Genomic DNA, 25553 nt, shown 5'->3' with positions numbered 1-25553 from the left:
GTCGGCCTGATCGTATAGTCTCTGACCTGCTACTTTGTGTGGGGGTGGGCAAGGGGAAAAGAGCATAGATGGAGAGGGTGACAGGTATGTCGAATATAATAGGTGCCTTCCGTAATGCATTTCTAAAAACGCCTTATTAAGCACTTGCGTTATCAAAAAAAAAAAACCAACGCATACAAATGCGGAATGCAGAGAAATTGCTCTACATCATTTAGCGGTCTAAAAAGGCACAGGTTCCTTTTTCCCGCGCAGTGGCCCTCATTTCCGCAGCACCCGCCGCGGTGGCTCAGTGGCTACGGCGTTGCGCTGCTGAGCACGAGGTCGCGGGTTCGATTCCCGGCCGAGGTGGCCGGTTTTCAGATGGAGGCGAAAAGCAAAAACGCCCGTGTGTACGAGATTTCGGCGCACGTTAAAGATCCCCAGGTGGTCAAAATTAATCCGGAGCCCTCCACTACGGCGCGCCTCGTCGCCTGCGTTGCGTCGGCGCGTTAAATCCTACAATCAATCAATCATTTCCGCAGCCTTTGTCGTAGGGGATCCGCAAAATGTGAAAATAAAATAGTTACTCTCACTGATTTTTGAAAAAAAAAAAGCGATAAGTCGTCAAAACACGACCGAGGAAATACGGTGATACTGTCACTGATTTGTTATATAAAATACTTAATAAGTCGCTACAAAAAGAATAATGAACAATTAGGTTTTATAAATGCTGCAAATATCCCAGCTAATATTCAACAAATAAACAGAAGTTTTTTTTTGGCAAGGCCGCATAACCAACTGCTGGCCTAAAATAACGCAGAACTGCGAACAAGAACATCTGTAATAATTAGGTACGAATTGCGTGCTCGCAACCACCACGTAAACAACGCGCGCAGCCTACAGCGCATGCCGGAATTCGCCTTTGTACCGAAACACCCGTGTCCCGAAAGGTCCGCGTCCCGAAACGCCCGTGTCCCGAAAGGTCTGTGCGCCGGAAAGACCGTACCGAAACGCACTGTACCGAAACGTCCTGCACCGAAAAGACCGGAGCCGAGCGGGGCTGCCGGCGGCCCGCCGCCGGCAGCCGACCGCGGAGGCTATGGGGGCTGTAGAGGATGCCGGCCACTACGAAAGAGGGCACCACACGTTCCCACTCTCTAACCTGGCATCAGACTCCAGACAAAAAGTGCCCAGTAACATTTTTCTGTGAACCAATCACGTGGAATTTTATGGCGTCTTGAAGTTAACATACTGTAGTACTCAAATCCGGGAGAGCAATTGGATATCTGATCTTGCAGCGACACAGTGCTCGATTTAGGAGAGCCAAGTGGTCCATTTTTCAGAGACTGCCCATAGACGCCATTGACAAAAAGTTATATGCCCAGGTAACACGCATCGTTCGAGTTACATGATTGAAAATATACAGTAATGGAGAGTGAAAGCTGTTCTGCATACAACCGGGAGAGCAATTAGCTCACTGGTTTGGGTGAGGAGCTATTGATTTTTCATTTTTCGCTCCCTTCAGTTACGGAGCGTCGCGCCGCCGCACGCCGACAGAAGTCGCTGCTCTCCGCGGAGGCGCTTGGGCAGGAATCCTGGGTTCGATTGGCTTACACACGAAGAAGTTACATAAACTTCGTCGCCAGGTCAGAATTGTTCACTGGGACAAAGTCCGCTCTGACGAACGAGCTTCTTCACTAACTTCTGAGAACCTAATTTCCACGCTGCAGTCCATACTCACCAACTGCACTATACATACCACCGTGAACGAGGATCAACCGAAGCCCGATATGCACCTCCTTGAACTTTGGGCAGAGCGTCGCCGAGCAGAGATTTTTGCTAATCGCCACCCGACGCAATTCAACGCTCGTGTCACGGCAAACCGTATCGCGGCACAAGCGCGACGCTACGAGAAACAGTTGTCACGTCGCCGTTGGCATGACTGGTGCTCTGGCTTTGGCTCTGGCTCTGGCACTGGAAACAAGGCCTTATGGCGGACCTTCCAAGCTATGGAGAGGAGTGGCAGCCTGGTTGATCCATCAGCTAGCATTCGCCTGGCTCTCAACATCAGCCCAGAGGAGTTTGCGGACAGAGCGGCCGTGACTTTCTTTCCCAACCACCAACAACCTCCGGCCGCCTCTCCGTCGGCTGTGGTACTGGATGAATCGGGTATAACCGAACCGTTTACGATGGCCGAGCTCATCGCGGCCATTGAAGAATCAAAAGCACACTCTTCTCCAGGGTATGATGAAATCCCGTATGAGCTATTCAAGAACTTGGAGGGGGAGGCCTTGGACGCAATACTCCGTTCGTTGAATGATGTGTGGGCGAAAGGTGTCATTCCACCCGAGTGGAAACACTCCGTGGTAGTGCCTATCCCCAAACCGGGAAAACCACCCACGGGTATTAATGCACTAAGACCTATTTCTTTGACACCGACAATATGCAAGGTATTTGAGCGGATACTGGCCACTCGATTATCCTGGTGGCTGGAGCACAACAGGAAATACCATCCTGCTCAGATTGGCTTCAGACCGCACCTAGGTACAGAGGATGGACTCTCTATTCTGGCTGATGATATCTTGCACGTTTCACCCCACAGCCATCTTGTGCGGACTGTGGTGGCTACCGACATTTCCAAGGCCTATGACAACGTGGACCACAGGACAATACTCAGAAACATGGAGTCCTTAGGGATTCCACATCATGTATCCAAAGTGGTACACTCCTTCCTGTGCTCAAGGACGTTTTCTGTACGAGTGGATGGGAAGCCGGTCGGCCTGTTTACATCGAATCGTGGGGTACCGCAAGGTTCCGTGCTAGCACCGCTGCTCTTTAACATCGCATTTGCACCCTTGGCATGGAAGTTGCAAGACATCCCTTCCGTGAGATTTATTATCTACGCGGATGATGTCACACTGTGGTCCACAAACCGCGACCTCGGTTTACAGTGCCGTCATCTCCAGCAAGCTCTAGATGTTTTTCATGCCTTTGCGGAATCAGCCAGTTTAGAAATTTCAGCTGAGAAGTCGTGCTACATACAAGTGGCTAATAAATCAGGAAGGACGTTAGCCTCTATGACTAACTTTCAACTTAAAATTGGTTCAGCTGCTATACCAGCGAAAGAAGAGCTGCGGGTGCTCGGACTTCTGATCCACCAGTCGGGTTCTGGTCTTCACTGGCTCCGGAAGGCACGGAAGGAGTGCTCGACAACCTTGCACTTGATTCGCCGGATTGCAGCGCGTAGTGGAGGAGCCCGCACGGAGGTGGCTAGAAGACTCGTACGTGCTGTTCTCCAGCCGCGCCTACTCTACGAGGCACAATTTCACAGACTGACCAAGCAACAATGGGCGCAACTTGAGACTATAAACCGAGAAGCTATGCGCACCATCACGGCACTTCCTCGTCTTACCCCGATACCCGTCTTACAGGAACACGCCCAGCTCAATACTATAACGGAGCTTATAAACCAGCGCGAAGAAGGAAGGAAGCTCAAGCGTTTGTACATTCCAGTGGTCCCAGCGCTTCATTCACATTTTTGTCATGCGTCCCCCGTCACTTCAACCTCAGACGATCTTCCACCATGGCGGTACACGACAATGACAACGAATAAGACGACGAAGCTTCGTCGCCGTGACCAGCCAGCGCCAACATCCGATACCACAGTCCCTGAAGGCCACTGCGTACTGTACACAGACGCAGCTCTTCTGCCGGACGAGGACGGACTGCTTTCGTCAGTGCCACGCACCCGGAAATCAAAGGCTCGCGCTGTTACGCTACCGACACTCCGGACCCGCTGCTACTGGAGCTCCAGGCTGTTCATGACGCAGTCAATGCTGCAAGTGCACTCCATAACATCACGGAGGTGCATATATATACAGACTCGCTCAGTGCTGTGAAGCATCTGAAGCAAGTAAAGAAGACACATCTGATCTACCAGCAGATTCACAGCCTCCACAGAACATCAGAGCTAACGATCCGTGTACATTGGGTACAGGGGCACGGTCGCAATATACTGAATCAATTAGCGGACCATATTTCCCACTCTTCTTCCCCCCCTGAGTCCTCCCCTAGCCCCCTTCCTTGTGATCCGCGCTCCCGTCTTTTAGCCCGGAAATCTCTCCTGAGAAGGGACACACGTGCCCTAATTCCCCCGTGTGTCTGCTCCCTGCCCCCTAATCTTTCCCGGGTGGAGGAAGTTTCTCTCAGGAGGCTTCGGGCTGGGGTGGCCCTCACACCTTCAGTCACTTGGACTTGGGGGCACTCACAAGACGACCCAGGAACGTGTCCCAAGTGTCCGTCTCCGGCGGTTGAAGCTGACGCCAAGCATCTTTTGTGGACGTGCGCGGGAACGAGGACAGCTCGAGACCATGCGCTCAGAAAGGTTGGTCTCCGGTGGGATAAACCGGTGACTACAACCGCTGGGTGCAGGACGATAAATACTGCAGGTCGCTGATGGACTTTCTGCACGCCACTGGACGGCATGCATACCTGTAGATTTGAACACCTGTCGGTTTCGTGACCTTCTGTGCTCTTGGCAGCCCCTCTCTCCCTATTTTCTTCTCTTTCTCTTTCCTTCCTACTTTTTGCTCTACTCCCATTTTTAAAACGCCTCTTTTTCTCTTTCCTTCCTACTTTCTTCTCTACCTCTATCTTTAAAACGCCTTCCATATGCCGCGCGGCAAACACTCGTAATATAAAAAAAAAAGTCTCTGTGTACATGCGGGGCAAGGTCCACCTCGGACAAACTTGTTTTTTTTTCTAGATACAGTCATTTGCTCAATAGCGGATGTGTGTGATCTACATAGTCGTAAAGGTACCGTATTTTGAGATATCCGTGTACGCTGACGATGTTTTCATCTGATTGTCGGGATATCAACATAAGCGACTGGCAGTGATGGCTCAACGGAGTGTTCACATCATGCAGAAGTATTTGTCCTCCGTCGGACTGACGCTCTTGGCCGAGAATTCCTGTTTTGTTCTTTGCCCTAGGAGCCGGCGACGGTCCACCCGTGTTAATTTAACATTGGGCAGCCCGTGTATGCGTCAAGCCACTCACGTGTGGTTCCTTGGCGTCACCCTGGACAGCAGACTGTGTTGGCGACGGGCAGTCGACATGACTGTATCGGCTCTGCTTCCCCGTGTGAACATTTTGAGGAAGATTGCTGGAGCTAAGAGGGGGAATGACCCGGCGTCGATAATTAAGCTGCACTCAGCTCTGATTGTGAGTCGCAGTCTTTGCCACTTGCCTCTGATCTCCCCTTCAGAATCCCAGTATGAGCGCCTCGAAGCGTTGCGTAGGAAAGGGCTGAGGATTGCAATTGGAGTTCCTCGGGGAGCGGAAAACGAGAAGGTCATACGGGAGAGCCAGTCTGCTACACTCCGCTTGATGGCGTCACAGAGGTTCCTGACGCAGCCAATGCGTCTTGGGGAAACCAGTGTTGCAAGAGCGATAATAAGGCGGCTTCACGGCCTCTCATGCGCACACTGCTCTTAACACTCTGACAATATTGTGCCATCAGTGGCCAGGGAAACTTCCCATCTCAATGCCACCATGGTCTTACGAGAGCCTTCAGTGTCAGCTACATGTTCCTCACATGAGAGTCAAGCGAAACACGCCAGTGGAAGCAGCCAGATTTTTTGTTCTTGAACATTTGGGGAACTCTTATCCCAATCACCTTCAAATTTTCACGGATGGCTCAGCCAATCCGCACAGAGGTATTAGTGCAGCGGCGTATGTCATTCCTAATGCCCAGGTTTCCTGGGCAGCACGCCTGGATCATGTGGTGTCCCCCACCGAATCCGAGTGCATTGCCATCGCGGCTACTTTGAGAAAACGTAAGTCGTATAAGCCGCAGGAAGTTGTAATTCTGACTGACTCAAAAGCAGCAGTACAACTTTTGCAGCGTGGGATTCCCACGAAAAAGGGCTGTCAGCGTTCCTTACGGCTTGTGCAAGAACTCAGCAGCGAGGGTTTTAATGTGCGGTTGCAATGGATTCCATCCCATGTTGGCGTCAGGGGCAATGAGACCGCTGATCAGATGGCACGGAGTGCGCTGCAATTAGCAGCGACTGTTAAAGTATCCCCCAATCACTGCAGCGACTTAAGGCGAACAGTGGCCGAACATTTGAAGTCCTTGGGAAATCTCTATCCCCAGCCTTGCGTCACAAAGGAACTTTCAAGATCGGAGGCAACATTGCTGTACCGCATCCCAACGGGTTCAGCGAAGAACACAGCATGACTATTCAAGGTGGGCCTCGTACGTTCGTCTCTGTGTTCGTCATGTGCAGTGACAGGGGATGTACACTACTACGTAATGTGTTGCCAAGAGCGTTCTGTTGAGCGGACTGCAATGCTCTCAGCGATTCGAAAGCTGGCAGCCCCACACAGCACTCTGGACCACATCGTCCTTCCAAGGGACATTGAATGCTGCGCAGAGACGTGTCGCACCTTCTCATAAGCTTCCTTCAGGAGACGTAACTGGCGAACTCGTGGTAAAAGGACACTACCATTGGCTAATTAGGAGGAGCTTGGCGGAGCAATTGCCGGCATATCCAGCCAGGCTAACCCCACCTGATCCCACACAACAACCACCACCACCACCACCAGATGGGACACACATGCTGAGGTGAAAGAGCCATGGTAGTGAGTGCCGCATCATGACCGAAACATTTGACGTGGTGAATCCGTAGGCTAATGTCTGCACGCTGCATCGACACCACTGCACTGCGTTTTTCATCCTCTCAGCCATTAATGCACGTCCACTTCAACAAGAATTCCCGATCCTCGGCTTCAGAAAGATCCAGAGGCTGCGTGATGAGCCACGGAAGTTGCACATCCTGTTGATTCACGGTGCGCTCCACAGGCTGATCCATGGTGCGCTCGCAGACATTAGTTAGAATAGTATGCATGGTAAAATGGCATTTTTGTAGTGCCATAACTTGCAAACCTAGTGTGAAAGGTATGTATTACGCCTTTCATTTTTCCCCTATTCTAGTATCTCAGCTTTGCGATTGCGTAAATAGGACGTTGTGCTTTTTCATAGCTAACCACGTTGTACCGTTGGCTTTGTTCCTCACACCCTCGGTTGTTTTATGAAGCTCCTGTTTTGCTCAACTAGTACCAATGCACGTGAGACCGAGAGGCTGCCCTGGAGAAGCCAAACAGCGAAATGATGAAACACCGACATTAATGCGTTGGACATGGAGAAGGAGTCTTGGTTCCCAACGACTGTGTCTGAGGGACTGTGGAGCTCACAGACATTAACAATAAGTTCAAAAAGGAAGAATGACACTGTTTAGCCCATTAAGAATAAGAACGAGGGAGAGAGGGGGAATAAAAATCTGTATTAGACGAACATATCAGTGAGAGCATCAGTCCCTTGGAGGGCGTCCTCTAGTCCGGAATGTCCTGATCCTCGCTAGCTTGCTCGTGTCCTATGTATGCGTTGGGTCGAGAAGCCCGAGCTGGACAGGCTGTCCACCTACTGCTCGTACGTGGGACGGGGATTGGATATGAGGAATGTGGACTGTTGGTATTCCTATACGAAATGGTAAAGGGTGCGGGGATGGGGGTAAAAGTCGCAGATGCTGTATTATTCGGTGGGGCAGATATGGGGGCGGAGGGTTGAGTTGGGATAGGAGTAGGTCTGGAGCCGGCGGTCTGTGGTCGCCTCGGCTCGGGAAAGGTGGAGGTGGGGTGTCGAGGGCCCTAAGTTGACGCTCGTGTCTGTAGTGGGAGAGCATGTACGTGTAGCAATTTAGTGCGTGGGGGGTCTTTTCCAGTTTACCCTCTCCTCAAAAAGGCCCGGAGTGTATGTACTCGGGAATCGGCGCGTACCGCCTCACTTCCGTCGAGGGACTCGTGTCCAGGGGTCCAAACCAGGGTGGCTGCCCAGGGCCCTCGAAGACCTTGAGGGCGACAGGCGATATGTGGTCCAACTGACAGCTGTGACTCGCGGCTTGCGTGTTCGTGATGATTGTGACGTGGTCGTTGCTTATTGTAGCTGCTTGGGTGATGGCGACCTTTTCAGCGGCGTATGTAAAGGCGTAATAACAAAGACTCCCTTATAAAATAAATAGTAAAAAAGAAGAAGAAAAAGGAAAGGAAAAAGAGATGAATTAAAGTTAAATCATACTTTATTCAATTTTGTTCTCTGCGGTTATGCAGCACGAAAAGAAAAAGCGTTGATAGGATCGGCTTAAATGTGTCCGTAGTGCGGAAATGTCTCTCAGGAACTTCCTCAGCCCCTCAGAAAATGATTTTATTATATTCCTGTGTATAAAGTCAACTAAAGTTGGCTATGCAGAAGCGGGGAAAGCGATGCACTGTCAGTGGGAGTTAGCAAAAAAAAAGAAAAAACACAGACCAGGCAAAACTTAGCCGGTCTGTTAGCCGGCAGTTAGCCGACCGTTTTTTTGGGCTCGAAAAATTCGGACTTGCTGGATATTCCGGACTTTCCCGTTGAACCACCAGTTGTCACATAGAGTAATGACTGGCGGACTTTCCGTACTGCCCTTTAATTGGGACTATTTTTAGCTCCCCTCCGGGTCCGAAAAATCGGTCGGCTACTGTATAATTGATACAGCTTAGATAAAAGTTATTTGAAGGCGAAAGGCACGCACAAACGCACACGCACAAACGCACGCGCGCGCGCGCTCGGGCAGTCGAGGGGAATTTCGATTGCCGCGAGACGCTTTTCGTCACTTCTGTTTTTGCTTAGCGGCCTTCGATCTACAAACTAGAATAACCCAAGGATCGGTAAAAAGGAATTATGAGCGAACGGTCCTTACTTGGCTGCACACAGCTTAGCCCGGAAGTTCGACCGCGCGAAAGTGAATAACGTAGCTTACAGCGTACGTAGTTCAACAAGGAGATATGTACGCACGCAAACATTAAGCGCTTCAAGAAATAGCCAGCGTCTGCGTTATACAGCCTGTAATATATTGCGTCGCTGTGAAACAAAGGTATCCTTTCCTATGCGCAAGTACGAAGGGAATAAGCGCGTCTAAACAGAAGGTACTTTTTAACTGCAGGATAAATTACAATAAAAGCATTTTAATAGATGAACATAGTAGTCGAGAAGCTACGCAAAGTTTTCAAGCGTAAGCATTCTTTGCCGAGCACCAAACTTACCGTGTTGCGCCTTGTGTTTTCCGAAAAATGAAGTCGGCGAAGTTGAGGCATCGTTATAGCATAGTAAACGTGGAGGTGGTTTAGAGAGAAATTAAAAAAAAATGTGGTTGATTCCTCTCTCATAAGAGTAAGTGAAACACGAAAGTGAAATGTGCAGCGAAATCTGCAGCTGAACATGATTTGTGGATCGGCGGCTGTCTTGTGGGTGTGCTTGGCGAGCGACATCCTGCTGGCAGGTCGCTTCGGCAAACGTGTACTGGCGTCATTTCTGTGACGGATATGACGTCAGTTAAATCTTGTGGTATCGCGGCATAAAACACTTTCGTGTTAAAATACAAAACCCGGAAACGAACAACCCTAAGTATAACGCACCCTTTAGTACTAATGGTTGCTTCCCCGCAAGAAGACCCTGTGTGCAGGGTGCACCCTTTAAAGGCCGCTTGCTTCGGTGTACTGGCGTCACTTCCGTGACGGATATGACGTCAGCGAAATCTTCGTGTATCCGGGAATAAAACACTTTCGTTTTAAAAGAATAAAAAAACGAGAAGTAAATCAAAGATTTAACCTACGATATCAAAAATGTCAATCTTATACATCACTCTCACAAAAATGAGGGAAAAAACTAAAAATACAGAAATACGAAAAAACTGTAAAAACCCTCAACCGTAGTGCGAAGTTAAGATTTTTTATTGTTATGCTAGTTTATAAGCCCATTATTTCTAAAAACAACAACAGAATACAAAACATACGAAACGCAGTTGCACACTATAGCCGAACGAGAATTAAACGACAAAGAGTAGCCTAATTCGGCGTCTAATAGCCAAATTTAACCGTAAAAATACCTCAAAACGAAGAATAGTTGCATAAGAAGGCATTAGCAGACAACTGCCGAAATTTCCCAGTTTTTTTTATTTTCGTCTGCCCTTATTTATGCTTGCAGGGACTGCAGATGCTATGCAGGAACCACGGCAGATGCATCGAGGTGAGTAAAAAATATGCCTGACCATTACTATGTTCCCTAATGCCAAATTTGTGCGCAGCGCGGACTGCAGTCTGCTCGGTCACGGCGCTGCGTCTCAGGAAGTGATCGCGTCTGATCGCGTGATCTGCGAGCGCATGGCGGCGCGAGCTACTTTGCCGTTACCTCGCAGCGCGCCGCCACCGAGCATGTTGTTGTAAATCGTGTATGAACCTACCTCGCAAATGTCAGGTGGTTCGGATGAGCCACGCAACGCGGAGGACGCGGAGGGATCGATGTACTATCTTGATCGCAGTTAGGGTGAACACGGGAGTGCCTGTCATTCCGTGCGCGGGAGCCGCCTGTCGGAGTTCCTTGTAACTTCGCACGCGCTTCACATAGCCTCATTGCAAACGAACTGCGCATGCGTGCGAAGTTACCCGGAAGTTGGAACGCCGGCAGGCGGCTCCCGCGCACGGAATGACACGCGCTCCCGTGTTCACCCTAACTGGGATCAAGATAATACGTGCATCACGCAGCGCGAGCTTAGTGGTGCGGCCTCGGCATACCGCCCTCCCCCTCACACTTTCGCCACACTTTCATCCTCCGCTTTCCTGCAGGCTCATATTCGGTGCGTCTTTGTTCCCTCGGTTATCTTAAGGCGTAGCGCTGCTGAGCACGAGGACGCGGGTTCGATTCCCGGCCACGGCGGCCGCATTTCTGATGGAGGCGAAAGGCGAAAACGCCCGTGCGTACGAGATTTCGGCGCGCGTGAAAGGTCCCCAGGCGGTCAAAATTAATCCTGAGCCCTCCACTACGGCACGCCTCATCGCCTGCGTTGCGTCGGCGCGTTAAACCCTACAATTGATCAATCAATAGATCAATTAATACCTCTGTTATCTCGTAGCGCATCGCCGCATTGTAGACTTTCTTTCAGATCGCACAGCCACACTCAAAATCGGCGATATCACCTCAGATCCCATCACCCTCGGAAGTAGAGGTACACCCCAAGGCTCGGTCCTCTCCCCGCTCCTATTTAACATGGCGCTCCTGGGTCTACCAGCAAGGCTAGACAGTATTCCAAATTTAAGCCATGCGCTCTACGCAGATGATATAACAATTTTGACTGGCACTGACTCACTCGGGAGACTTCAGGACTGCCTGCAGCAAGCTGCCGATGCTGTACAGCAGTACGCAGACGAAAGTGGACTCGAGTGTTCCCCACAGAAATCAGAACTCTTGGTGGTCCGGTGTCGTCGCACTAAAAATGTCAAGGACAACATCGAAATAAATTTACAGGGACACAAAATTACGCCCTGCAGCTCAATCAGGGTGCTTGGGCTTTTTGTGCAAGCGGATACAAAATGGAACATAATGCTCCAGCGCCTGACCAGAACGACCGAACAAGTTGTGCACATGATACGTAGAGTCACAAATAGACACCGAGGCATGAAAGAAGACGATACCATCTGTCTTGTCCAGGCCTTCGTTCTATCGAGGCTAACATACGCAGTGCCCTACATGACTCTAACCAAGACAGATACGGAAAAACTTAACACCCTCATCCGTAAAGCCACGAAGCAAGCCCTTGGGATCCCCATGAGCGCATCAACCGACAAGGTCCTACGCATCGGCCTGCACAACACGGTGGATGAGCTCATAGAGGGCCACCTCTCCAGCCAGAAAGCGCGGCTTGCAATGACACAAACCGGCCAAAAACTGTTGAACAGAATCAAATGGAGCTCCCCAGACGTGAAGCCGAACAAGGAGCTTCCTGATCGGTGGCGGCATAATATCTTTTCCAACCCACTTCCAAAGAACATGCACCCGGTTCACCACAGCGGTCGACGAGAAGCTAGAGCGAAAGCCTTAGACAAAAAATACGGCACCCTCCCGGAAACGGTCTACACGGATGCAGCCACAATCCGTGGTAGAAGAGCAAAGACAGTGGTAGTCACCACAAAGACAGAGCTTCTTGTCAGTGCCACCGTACTAACCGCATCAACCAAAGAAGCGGAGGAGCTAGCGGTGGCACTGGCCCTCACGCAGACGGAAGCCACGGTGGTCCTAACAGACTCCCAGAAAGCGTGCAGGAGCTTCAGGTCGGGTTGGGTGGCACCAGCAACGCACCGCATGCTCTCAACCAAATTGCCTGACAGAAAAGTAAGGATTGTATGTACGCCTGCACATGCTTCAATGGAGGGCAACGAATTTGCCCACCAAAAGGCCCGAGAACTTGCCGACCAGGCCTCGGAGGATGTGGAGAAACCTGTACCTCTTCTAACGTACCACGAAATAACACAACATTACAAGCTTAATCGACGGACTTTCCCGCTACCTCACCCAAACCTCACGAAATCTCGAGAAACAACACTTAGACTCCTACAAACCAACACCTTCCCGCATCCAATTTGGCTTCACCGGATATCCCCCGCCCAGTATCCAGCAGAATGCAAATTCTGCCAAGAACCTGGTACACTACGACATATCATCCTAGAGTGTCGAAAAAACATGCACCCACCACCCCTTCCCCGCATTTCAAATCCCCCAGAGCAGTGGGAGACACTGCTGTCCAGCCCCTGCCTCTCGGACCAGCTCCTGCTCACCGAGAGGGCAGCCGCTGCTAAGACAGCTCATGGATTCCTGTGAAGAGGGAGCCACTCCTACAAAAATACCGTAAACGCTCTGACAATAAACGTTTTCTCTCTCTCTCTCTCTCGCCGCCGGGCAGCGTCTCGCGCCGCATTGGCATACCGCCCTCCCCCACACACTTTCGCCACACTTTCCTCCCCCGTTTCCCTTCTGTCTTCGGTGTTCCCTTCATTCGCTCGGTTACAAAGCTAGACCACAGTAGCGGGCGCTCAAGTGCTGCGCACTGAAATCTGCGGACCTTGAACTTTGAATAAATACGAACATAATACCGCGCTGTTCTTAGTGAACACGGAGCGCGGGTGCCGTATCAATTTTTTTTCAGCTTTCACCAGTTCAGTGGGCTTCGAGATTGGTTGGTTCCTTCACGTCTTGGATGCTTCCGATTGCGGGTAACATTTTTTTTAAGTCACTATATATACTATAGCGCTACATGCATCTCACAGGTATGGAAGACCAGATGGCAGAGGTGAAGCGAAAAAGAGGGAGGAAGTAGCTCATCACTGTCGACGCAGTACCAGGGTTCATGACGCAGCGTGATAATGCCAAATAATAGACCGGGAGGGTAGGGCTGAACCGGGATACGGCCCGTTCGTCACATGGCGTTTCGTCATAGGCCGGTTCGTAATAGGCCGTTTGGTTACATATGATCATTCGCCATAGGCCGGTTCGTAATAGGCCGGTTCGTCACATAGGATCATTCGTAATAGGCCAGTTCGTCACTTAAAAAAGTTCGTCACAGGTGCACAAAATGAATGCCCACGTGTTGTTTTTTTTTACTCGAAAGAGAGAAGCGAGGCACAGGTTTAGTTAGTTTTTTTTTTGTACTTTGGGCCGTACATCCAACAAAGCTCAACAAAGAATGCAAGCCAGAGTGGACAAGTAGGGTGACGTGTTCGGATAAGATTAGGGATACGAGTTCAACAACCCAAGACAGAAAAGTGAGACAGGGACGCAGCCCAACAAAGTTCTTGGAAGACGGGCCAGGCGTCTGGTTCTAAGCGGTCCCGTAATAGGGAAAGTGGTAGCACCGACCTTCTCGTTCTTGGAAATTTCACATGGGCCATTTCGTGTCACTTATTAGTGGTTTAATACAAGTGGTGCAACTAATTATTTGATGGACCTTTCTCCAGTAGCCATCTGCGCATGCGCGGGGCGCCGGTCCGCCCTTCTTGGCAGTAGCTCTCGGGCAAAATAAACAAAAGGGCGCCCCCTCAGCTAGCTGCTTGAGGAGTGGCTGCACGTTTTTATATCCTCCTTTTGGACAGGTCGAGTGAGTTCTTATGTGTACACAAAAAAGGCTTTCCAAGAAAAGGGGCAAAAATGACCACACTGTGAGCACTTGGCTACCAGTGAGGGAGCAACGAAAATGAAAAAAAAAGTGAAGAAAAATGAGTGCTACGGCCACTCCAAATTAGTCACGCGAGCGTGCGCCTGCTACCGTGACATTCATGTGAAAGGCAAGGAGGGCGGGTGGGAGCGGTATGGACTGCAGGACCAGGATAATTCGTGCACGGGTTCCCCGAAAGCCAAACATTTTTTCGGGCGTGCCTTACTGCCAATTTAGGATCGCCATGGCGGCCGCTAAAAGGACCGGTACTGCAAAAAGGTGTGCAAAGTAGTTACAGTCATGCCTCATCACCACTTACGTCTAAAAAAAGCCACGAATTTTGTTTTTGCGTTCCTGTGACGAACTTTCCTAAGTGACAAACCGGCCTATGACGAATGATCCTATGTGACCAAACGGCCTATTACGAACCGGCCTATGACGAAACGCCATGTGACGAACGGGCCTACACCCGGCTGAACCACTATAAAAAAGCTGGGCTTCATTGTAGCGACACTTGGGACCATCTTGGTACCGTCAGATGACTGCTCTCGGACTGACAGGTGGTCCCGTCTGTTTCGCACAGCGCAGTGGTTAGAATCAACGCTGTACCATGAGAGTTTTGGAATGTTTAAAGTTGTAAAGTTAACAGTATGTGTTTGTGGAACCATGTGGAGTTTGATACATGCGCGGGCCGCGGCCATGTGGGCACGATTAAGCGCGTTGTGGAGCAACTTAAGCTATCCATCATCAAAATACCTGGAAGTGGCATTAATTACAGCGCAGCCCGTACTATCGGTTTTAGACGTGCAGCTTCTAAGGTGACCAAACCGAACAATTGTTACCCGAGTTCAGCAGGAGCAATACAGTATTCCACTCTCGGTACATACAAGAAATGAATGAATAAATGAATGAATGAATTCATATAGGAGCTAGACGTCGAACGCATCATGATGGGGAAGAGGAAGAGGACAGAAAAAGAAAAAGAAAAAAAAAATGGCGCAGCTTGCACAGTGGTGCAAGGCTGGAGAAACAGCAGAGCAGGGGGTCGATCTAGTTTCCCCCCACGGTGACAGCGGATCCCAGGAAAGAGGGAGCAGCCGGACCCCAGCAATGTACAGTCGTCTAGGACGGCACTGCAAATCAAAGACCATTACCAATCGTAGTCATCCGTTCCGTCGGCGTCTTCCGACGGCATGCAGCCGCGTAGCTGGGCAAATCCTCTTGTTGCGCGTCCCCGAGACCTCCACTTCTTTGTCGGCTGGTCCGGTGGCCGCCTCCACGTGTGGATTCTGAAGAATTAACCTGCGAAATCAAAAATGTCAATCTTATACATCGCCCTCACAAGAACAGCACCCAAGACTATCCAGAGATGAAGCCACCACCTTGAGAAGACTTCAGACAAATACATATCCCCACAGCACCCTTCTTCACGCCATTTACCCAAGATTGGGGAAAATAAAACATTAAAAATACAGAAATAAAAAAAAAAACAGGTTCGTCGTCATCGTCTTCGGCGCGGCGGACCTGTGGCTCGCCTGTCGCTACAGCGGGATTCACACGACGGAGGAACCCTCTCTTTTTGGCCCGCGGGACCCGCTCACATGACCGGTTTTAGGCTCCGCCCCTCGGTGGGGATAGCCCGCGGTAGCTCCGCGAAAGAAAATGCCTCCGCATGTTTTCGCTCGACGGCGGTGGCCCTCGGCGGGGAATGGAACCTGTTCCTCGGCGCTGTCGTCTGCTAGTCACTCCGGGTAGCTCCGCACGTGTGGATGCGCCGCCAGGCCGGATAATCCGGTCATGTGCTGTTGACGTCACATATCCGTCCGCCTCCGTGAGAGGGTTTCTCCGCCGTGTGAATCCCGCTTACCCCGACGACGACGACGACCACGAAGGCGGGAGCTCCTCCCGTGGCGCTAGCCAGCGCGGAAGCCTGGACGATGCCGGGTGCTCCTCGCGAGGCACACGCTCACGTGCGCCTCGGAGTTTTCTATTTACGCCGGACTGACTTGTGTCGGCCTAAACAGACATGCTGTTAAAAACTGTTCGCTGGTGGTACAGGATCACTTCCCACATCCGCTCCGCACACGGGCCACTTATTTTACGTCATTTTGGGAAAAGTATACCTTTCCAGATGGACTAACGGGCTTCTTGATGTAGTCTTGACGTCCGCCCTGCACGCGGGCGATCTGAACTGAAGAAGGTTGGCATCTTTTGCGAAAGACCAGAGGGTCATGTAGTACGTTTCCTTTGGGTTTTGATGTGGCTTAATCCAATCTTCGTATGTGCGAACATAGTACGGCTTGTGTATCCCTTTTACTTACGGCTTGCGGCACTTCCATATGAGGTGTTTAACATTAAGTACGTTGACAAGAAATAACGTTTTTCTGTGCTATAGAAACACGTGTGCTACTCACTGCCTTCCTTTTCTCCGGCAGACCGAAAACTGGCAGGCATGCCTGACGGACGTAGCCGAGGAATTTTTCGTAAGTACGTGCGATACATTTTATAGGGTTGCCGTGCACCTGCCCGGTTTTTGACCGGCCCAATCGGTTTTTTAGACAGCGGGCCGGTTGCCGGTCCGTACTTAAAACCGGCCGTCATTGGCCGGTTTCTTGGTCATCGTGCCGCGATTGTTTATTTTTGTGGCATTTTATAAGCGTTAATTCGGCAATTACGACGATAAATAGGTGTCGGCATGCTGCGCAAAGACACGCGAGCAGGGAAAATATGCGGGCGAGCGCGGGCGAGATGCAAAGAAGAGCTTTTAATGGGAGAAGTATGTGCGGTTTCTTTTCAGTGCAGCATATTCAGAGCAATAACCAAAATTTCAGTAACTTTCAGTACAAGCGTTATGTTGATTCCTCGCTACAATGCATATATGACATTGCAAGTCATAAAACATGGATTCTTTTTTTTTTTTTTCGCCACAAATTCAACCGTCTAAATACCACGCCCCCCCCCCCCCCCCCCCTAACCCTTCCCCGATTGGCCGTTTTTTTTTTTCGGGAAAATGTGGCAACCCTAGATACCAAGGCAATACCTTGGAATGAAAAAGAATATAGAAGAACCTTCTTTACTGGCTACACTGAAAGTGACGTCGGAGTGCGTCATACACAACGAAGACATAAAGTGCGTTATAAGAAGCTTGATGAGTTCTGTTTAAGAAACAGATGGTACTTAAGGCCACCCAAACCGCATTTCAATCATTCATATCGAAGATGTGCAGTCCAGCATCCGAACGTGCGGATGCAATGCGCACACAAAAGCGTTGCTTTTAGTGTTTTGCGACTGTGTCAACAAAAAGCACGTTAAAGAGTTTACGCAGCTTTCGCCTGCGGACCGTCATTTTACCCCTACAGTTAATGGCCTATGGCAGAGGAGAAGGAGGACATACTTTTACCGAGAATTCTAAACGGCGCAGGGTGATCCTAGGGCAGGGGAGTGGTTGCTTTTTCACAGGAGTCCATATGCAGTCCACGCCGCCTGTGCTCCGGCCACAAGCTGAAGCTGGGTAGGCAGAGAGGGGCTGGACAGCAAGACGAGCTCCCATTGCTCTAGTTGGGAAGTGGGCGGAAAGGATACTTGTTTTCAATCGAATAATTTCGAGAAGAAAATAATCGAAACCACGGTGTCTCAAACACCGCTGCGGATTCATAGGCGACGAATCTACAGGCATCCGTGAAGCGAGAATCTCATGCGCATGTTCGATGTGGCACACGGAAGCGGGGAGTCGAAGTAGCGGCCTCTTTTTGGGAAGCGCTTCCGAACCCGTCGAGTGAGCGAGCATCGGGGTCGCTTCTCCGGCACCCGTCGACATGTGAGCAGAGAAAGCCGGCAATGTGGCTTTATACATACGGCTCGTTTCAGGGCCATCGAATGATGTCAACGCGCTCTTATACAGGTCTAATGGCATGCGCTCGTATAAGAGACGTGATAAGCTCTCTGACTGCCTAATGGGGTATATAATGGGGGCTTCAATTTATCGCAATGACGATCTTTTACAGTATATACAGTATACAATCTTGTTCTATTTATCGAACACGACCGTGTGCGTTTATCCTCGGTCCAAGAGGACTGATTAGGGCGAGTTGGTGAGCGTTCATCACTCAAAATCACGAATGTTCACCATGAACGTTCGTGAATCATGAATCATGAACCATGGTTCATGAACGCGTTTTCTTCAGAATAAACTATAAGTTGTGAGTGCAGCGTTGTCCTGTCTACTTCTCGTTCCTTTTTTCTGCTGTTTTTTTTTCGCGCTGATTTTCTATCCGCGGTCGCTCGCCTTCGCCGCTACCGATTCAGGTAATAAACGCTCTATCCGCTCTACAGAGTCCATGGCGCCTTCCTCCAAATTCTTACCTTTCACAATACCTCACGAGAACAGATTGTTAACGCTTCGCCGTTATTTTCAAGTAATAAATTATCAAAGCCATCTCTAAATATTTTATGCATACGAGAAAACATCTGCACGGTGGTCAACCCCACTGATGGAATTCGTCTGTCGTTAAGAACCGACAGTCAGTTAATCAAGGTGTAGATTTTAAAGTAACGCCGGCTACAGCGTCAGCATGAAGAGCCCCATGCATGAGGCAGAACAAAATCACACCCCCCTCCGCCTAACGACGGCAATGGTTGAACGCGAAGCATTCTCGTGAGGGATTCCTTGGTTGTCGGCTGAGTTGGGACTCGAAGACGGTTTGGACTCTGACTCGTTGGGCTTTGACTTTGACTCGCACGCAGTTTTGGACTTTTGATTGCAGCGGGTTTGACTTTGACCCTTCGTCATTCGATTTCGCACGAGGAAAGCTTCGCGTTCAACCATCGTCGTCGTTAGACAGAGGGGTGCATGTTTTTTTGTCTAATTTGCACGACGATGCACCCCTCTTTAAATCCAAAGTTCTTCGACCGTGTCATAATGGCGCAGTCGGATAGACTTCGGGTCAATAACGTGAGGGACCCACGTTCGTTTCCTACCACAGTTCGCTTCACCCACGGTCATCATCATCGCCACCGTAAATTAACTATTATTACGATATGCTGTTGTTGTTGTTATTATTACTAATAATAATTGCGTTGTGTATGTGCGGGGTATGACAAATTTTCTGGGCCCCGGGTGTAACTTAAGCCAGCAACGCCACTGACAGCACTGACTTGATCCAAATCGGGAACAAGTGCTTCATACACCGAGACCCATTAGCAGCTAATGCGAGTGCACAGAAATGCTATCCGTGGCGTGCAAAACGGAAAGAAGATTGCGCTAAACTCTAAAGTTCGCCCGAGGGTACTGATTGACTTGGGGGTGGGGCTCACCTCCTTGGCCTCCTTTGCAGAATATAAGGTTCTTTAATATGCGGCAGCATTCATTTAGATAACATCTCATCTCGTGGTGGAATGCAAGAGCCTAACGCTGAACTCACTAGAAACTCTTCACTTTGTTAGGTGTGAGTGGCCCGTGCGTGAATGAGGGGAACTGGAGACCTCCCCTGGGGTAAAGGAGGAGAGCAGCCAGGGTATAGTCACAGGAGACGTGAGCACACATCACTCTTCGCCTACTAGTTGGTTTGGCCGTGTTCATATGCACGAGTCCACAGAGATAAGTCCTCTGCCAACTAAAGGTTCTGTTTTAGTGTAGAAGTTTCCCCAGCAGCACATCTGACTGTTCTTCCTATTGTACTCTTTGTCCAGACATCCATAAAGGACTTCCCTCACAATCCCTCTATCATCACCGAGAAGACGCTGGTGAGTTTGCTTGTGCGGTGCCGTTGTTGCTGTGCCTGTATGCATATATGCATACTGTGTTTACTATTTGCATTTCCAAATGCACAGAGAGCGGCTTATAAAGGCCCGTTTTAGGGAATCTTTCCTGTGACAAAGCATTTCTACCATAGCTCCCTGTGTGCTGTGGATATCAGAGGAGATTCTAGCAGCGGCCTCACCATTGCGATATATGCCAGATGAAGTGACCTTGCAGGATGAGGTGGACGTGGGTATACGCTGGCCTGACGTTAGGCCTAATGTCACGCTTAGATATATAACTTTGTAGTAGTAGTAGTAGTAGTAGTAGTAGTAGTAGTAGTAGTAGTAGTAGTAGTAGTAGCAGTAGTAGTATAAGCTTTATCTGTAACCGGCAAGGCTAGCCAGTTGCTGAGGGGCGTGACTGGGCGCCGGGGCCTGCCGCGGTTACCAAAGCAGTTCTCCTCTTCATGATGGTTTTCTCGACCGCACGGCCCGAGCTGCCTAATGCCCTCGCCAAACACTTTCTGTCCGTGAAAGTGAGAAGTGGGTTTAGGGGGCATTGCCGCATGCACTGGTCCGTGGTCCTGGGAGTATAGGACACCTCAGGCCTGGCAGAGGGTGGATGGATATGAAGAGGGGTAGGGAAGGTGGGGACGGTGTTTGCACAGAAGAGTGTGGGCCTGAACGAGGCACCAGAGGCGCTCTTCTGCCCCAGAGAGAGAGAGAGAGAGTTTTTATTGAGCATTTCAGGAATCCATGCATCGTCATGGCTCGATTGGTCCTCTCGACCAGCAGAAGTTGATCTTGAGGTAGGGAGCTAGACCGCAATATCCCCCACTGCTCAGGAGATGGGGAAAGGGGGAGGCAGATCTGGGTTGTTGTAGCACTCCCGCATAATGTGTTGAAAGTGCCTGGTTGGTGACAGAATTTGTATTGGGCATTTAATTGTGTTTGCAATAACAGTATCATCCTGATTGGATGGGGAAATGTCTTAGTCTGTATCAGTCTGAGTGTGGTTGCTTGACTCTTCTTGAGTGTTGAACGTGATGCGGGAAGAGTTGTTCTATCGAGCCTGTAGTGTTGTGTAATTTCTTGGAATGTCGTGAGCGGTGTTGGTTCCGCCATCTCCTCTGTGGTGGGCGAGATATCGGGCCGTGGTGCCCTTCCCGTACGGTATCTTGTTTTTTAGGATGCATAGGGTCCCAGGTGCCACCCAGCCCGATATGAAGCTACGGCATGCCTCTTGTGAATCCGTGACGATGGTGGTAGTTTTTGTTTGCGTCAGGGCCAAAGCGATGGCAAGTTCTTCCGTCTCTTTAGCTGTCGCTTGTGGAATAGACGCACTGGTCAGGTGTTCCCGTCCGTCCGTCCCCGTGGCCACCATGGCCCTTTCGCCGTTGTAGTGGCCGGGCTGCGTCGGTGTACGCTGTGGTGGCGAATCGGGATCAAATCTCGTTCAGTGCTTTCGGCGAGCTTCCCTGCAGTCCTGATAGTAGTTAGTGTGCATATTTCAAGGGAGCTGCTGCCGTTGTTGACGCCATGTTTCCGGGATGGTCGGTGACTGGGACTGGTATTGCGAAAGAGAAGTGCAGAAGGGGGTAGACGACAGCGGGAGAGGCGGTAGTCACCGTCTACGCACGTGTGGGCTGGGGTCCAGATCAAGTCCGTGGGGGAAGCAGGCGGTTCAGCAAGAGCATTTTGAGTTCGGGAGGTGAAATGAGGCCTCCGTCAACATTCCTAAAGCCCGCTTGCAAATGGGTGGCAATAATTGAGGAGGATGGGCTGAGTGTTAGAGTTAGTGCGTGGGCTACAGCCGCCTCTTCTGAGGTTGCCGGGGAGGTAGTGAGTAGGGGGAGGATATAAAGGGGGAAGGCATTTCATGCCGTTGCCGACCGCAAGTGCGTATGGGCGTCACGATGGCGGTGACTGGCGGCATCCACGTAGGCCTTATGGGGAGCGCTGTGAGCATACGGGCCCGGTGTTCCCAGTGCTGGGAAATTAGATGTGCTTCAATGTGTTCGGCTGAGGTGTTATAGAATTCCAACAAAGCCACTCTGGCCATGGCCATGAGCATTATAGGGTATCCGCTGAGCCGCTCTTAAAATTTTTAGTATCAGACACTTTATATTTTGAAGTTCAATAGCCGTGGGGGCAAGACAGGGAAGGGAATAAGTGATCCGGCTGATTATTTGTACTAGACTACTAGTACAGGCATTCTGCCTGTTGTAAGGACTGAAGTCGTCCGGCAGTTTCTGGTGAACGTGTACACGCTTATAAAACAATCTTTATCAAAATAGGCAGGGAATAAGTGCGTAAGTGCTCACATATCATATTGCATATCATATCCGCATATCATATCGACGTACTGTGAATGCAACCTAAGGCTTTGCTTGAGGTTATGTTCACAGTATGTCAATATGGTATGCGGTGATATTCTGTGAATAACGTTGATGATTTGTTGTATATGGGATGTGAGGTGGTAGCGGAATCGTTCTTCTGGAGAACAGTACTCAGAAACAGAAGACCTAGGGTACCGGGATGGAGTTGACGTGTCCGTGATGTAGGGGTGTTGCGTGCTTCGATTAAGCTGCGAGGAGGATGAATGGTTCGGTCTTCGTGGGTGAGCAAGTGAGACCGACAGAGAGGAAGCCACATGTGACATGGGGTCGGCTACTTGCTAGAGAAAACATTCGTTATGGGCATTTAATGCTACTGCCAGTCACCAAGAGAGTGACATCATCAGCACAACGGCTTGATGCAAGGATGAAATGGTGAAGAAAGCTAATCATAGCTATGTTCAAAGTTATGTTTAAAGGTATGTTTACAAGCTAACCAAAGATCAGCTTTAATGCGCAATTGCGCATCATCTGATCCTAAAACCGGGGACTATGTCACTACACATCTGGGGTTAGTTACCTAGAGAGCGTTGACCAGAGCAGCTGGAGTGCGATTATGTTACCAGGATGAAAAAAAATATATGGCTGCGAATTACGATATACTCCCTAATGCGATATTTGGGAGCAGCAGCAGTGCGCTGAGGCAGCACTCATGGGTTCTCTCGACGGCAGCGAAGATGAGCCTGTGTCGGCGGCGCGAAGTGCGTCTCAGGAAGGGACCGCGAACTGTGTCTTAGGCAGGGAACGCACATCATCGTCACGCGCACGCCCCCCTCATGTTTTCCCCAAGCGTCGCGCCGTAGAGCACCTAGCTCGTGCAAGCACAGCATAATGCCCCCTCCCCTCCACCACCGCACACTTTCGGAGAGCGCGGGCCCGCACCACCACGGCGAACCGCCCTCCCCTCTTAATTTCGCGACAGTCTCCTCCTTTGCTTTATTTCATCGTCCGCTTTTTCTTTCACTCATCGGCCGTGCCATCGATCACTCGGTGACGACGTGACGGGGCTCGGCCCAGAGAGGTACGACAAAGGGCTGTTCCCTGAAAAGAGAAGCGCCAGGGCGGAGTTGGGAAGATAAGAGGGGATCCACAAAAGCATCTTCCTCTTGCAGTTTGGCTGCATTTCACTGGAGCAGTGTGGGAAAGCTCGCGACCGCTAGCGGGGAACGCCGGAGGATCATGTTTCTGAGCACTGAAATACATCGAAAATTTACTCGAAACTTTGGAAAAGTGTCATCTTATACGAAGCCGAATCGATTACGGCGTTATTCACTTCAATATTTCAAAGCACCGAATATTGGAACATCTTTACGATACTGTTACTTGTTTATATGAGTGAGTTTTTGTTAATCGCTTACATGACTGAGTTTTTTTTTCTCTCCGGGATTCCATTTTCTCAGCAATCCTCTTCACAAACCAAACGACTTCAAAATTGTGGCTCCATTTAGGCAGAATTTCATCTTAGGAAACACCGATTAAATGAAATCTGACGAAATAAATTTTAACTAAATCGCAACTGCTTTTTCTCACGCTAAAATTATAAAAGCAAGCTTCCGGAAAATTAGATTGAAGTGAGCTATATTAGACTTCAAGGAAGTCGAAACATACTGGGCCTGTTTTCAAACGCAAACAGAGAATCAGTACAGTATTCAGTGAAAAACTTGAATCACTTTTTAGTTACAATAAATCATTTTTAGAGTGTGTACAGGCAGCAAAAAGATATTTCTTGTAACTCGATTTTTGTAGAATCCAATATTAAGCATTCTTTACATATGTGCAGGGTTGGCCGTAAGTAAGGTGGCTTTTTTTTTTTGCGAAAGCAAAAATGCTTGTGTGTTCGAGATTTCGGCGCATGTTAAAAATCCCCAGGTGGTCAAAATTAATCCGGAGCCCTCCACTACGGCGTGCCTACTCACCCGTGAAGCATCGGCGCGTTAAACCCCACAATCAATCAAGTGAGGTGGCTTTCCATAAGCCCACAATAACCATCTACCAAAACAAAAGTGGGTCTTCAAGTATAACGCAAAAAGACATTTGAAACTCAAAGAACCTTACAGCTCATTCCTCATTTAACGCTCTCAACATTCCTCATTCCTTTATTTTTGTGAGCAAACGCAAGTGCCCTGTGCGTAAAACTGATGTAACCGTGTCTCAGGCCTTATCCAGTTTACAACTCGCTTGCACACATGTTGATGCATGGGAGAAAGAAAGGCGAAGTGGGTATGGTATGTGATGGCACGACGTTCGTTCTATCTTCATGCTTTGAGGCCCAATATCGTGAACAGGTACGTGCAGAACGACATACAATGAAAAGGCTGATGCTGCCAGTGTTGTCACGCTCACCGGAGGTTACATAATGTTAGGCCTAAGCAACGGACGTCAGCCCTAAAGTTTAGCTTTGAAGTGTAACGTCATTGAGAGGCACCATTTGAAAAGAGTACTCATTTTCACTCGACGTACTCGAAGCTATGGGTACTAGCTGACGTTCAAAGACCTAAAAGCGCCTCATTAGGACTAAGCTCTGGCAAATTCACCTGGAAACTGCCGCTGCTATCAAGCAAAGTGACACAGTAAGGTGCTGAAAAATGTGGGGTATTCAAAAACGCTTAATAACCAGGAACATGTGCTGCTTTCCCCCAGTGTTTCGCGATTGGTGCAACCAAACTGTCTAATCAAAGCATTTATAAACCACTCAACCTGCTTGCACATAACCCACGTTAATGATAATCTCCGCCTATCTGAGTGCTGAGATTACAAGCCCAGCAGTGATTTTAAGAGCTTGCTCTGCTGTAAACCGCGCACATCTTTTTGCCCTTTTCGTAGATAGCTCTGTTACTGTGGCTGTCCCGCACGACCCCCAAGCTGCCCCAAACAGCCAATGCGTGTAAAAGGCAAATGACTGTTTTGACAAAAGGTCTCATGACGAAACTGTTTAATTCGTCCACATGCCAGGCGGATGTTTCTCTGCAGTGTTCCCATTAAAGTGCCATTTCCAGAAGTGGCTCCAGACATGCTCACACTCAGAGAAAGTGTTCTTCGAGGAGAGTAAATCCCTTGATCTTCGTCGCACGAAAAAAAAAAAAAAACAATCCATGCAATGGTTGGTGCTTGTTTTATAGGTCATGCGACCTTTCTTTTCAGGGATCAAGCATATCCCTATAGTGGTAGCGGCCTGAGATTTGTGTATTTGTGGTAAAAAATGAATGCTGCATGGTTCTTCATTGCTTTTCGAGAAAGGTTAGAGTACAGCAGTCAGATTTGCTAATTAAATTCAACAATTTAACGATTCATTATTACCAAATACAAGAAGTTATATGAGCACAACACTATTTTTCTATACCTAGTGCCTTAACTGTCTGTACAATT

General features: G+C 49.5%; 1 protein-coding gene across 2 annotated transcripts in view; it reads left to right on the top strand.

Moving 5' to 3' along the window:
* Window positions 1-25553, top strand: part of LOC144172285 (uncharacterized) — a 75696-nt gene that overhangs the window by 44335 nt on the left and 5808 nt on the right. Inside the window, exons 3-5 of one of the 2 annotated variants that reach the window (XM_077701033.1) lie at window positions 10056-10097; window positions 16488-16535; window positions 19741-19794. In XM_077701033.1, coding sequence (XP_077557159.1) covers window positions 10056-10097; window positions 16488-16535; window positions 19741-19794 — 144 coding nt within the window. The remainder of the gene's footprint in view (window positions 1-10055; window positions 10098-16487; window positions 16536-19740; window positions 19795-25553) is intronic. The other variant, XM_077701035.1, reaches the window with a different exon arrangement.

This window comes from Haemaphysalis longicornis, unplaced genomic scaffold (assembly GCF_048455015.1).
Source record: "Haemaphysalis longicornis isolate Haplotype H1 unplaced genomic scaffold, Haemaphysalis longicornis Haplotype H1 scaffold_20, whole genome shotgun sequence".
Taxonomy (NCBI): domain Eukaryota; kingdom Metazoa; phylum Arthropoda; class Arachnida; order Ixodida; family Ixodidae; genus Haemaphysalis; species Haemaphysalis longicornis.
This window is presented reverse-complemented; position numbering and strand designations above follow the sequence as displayed.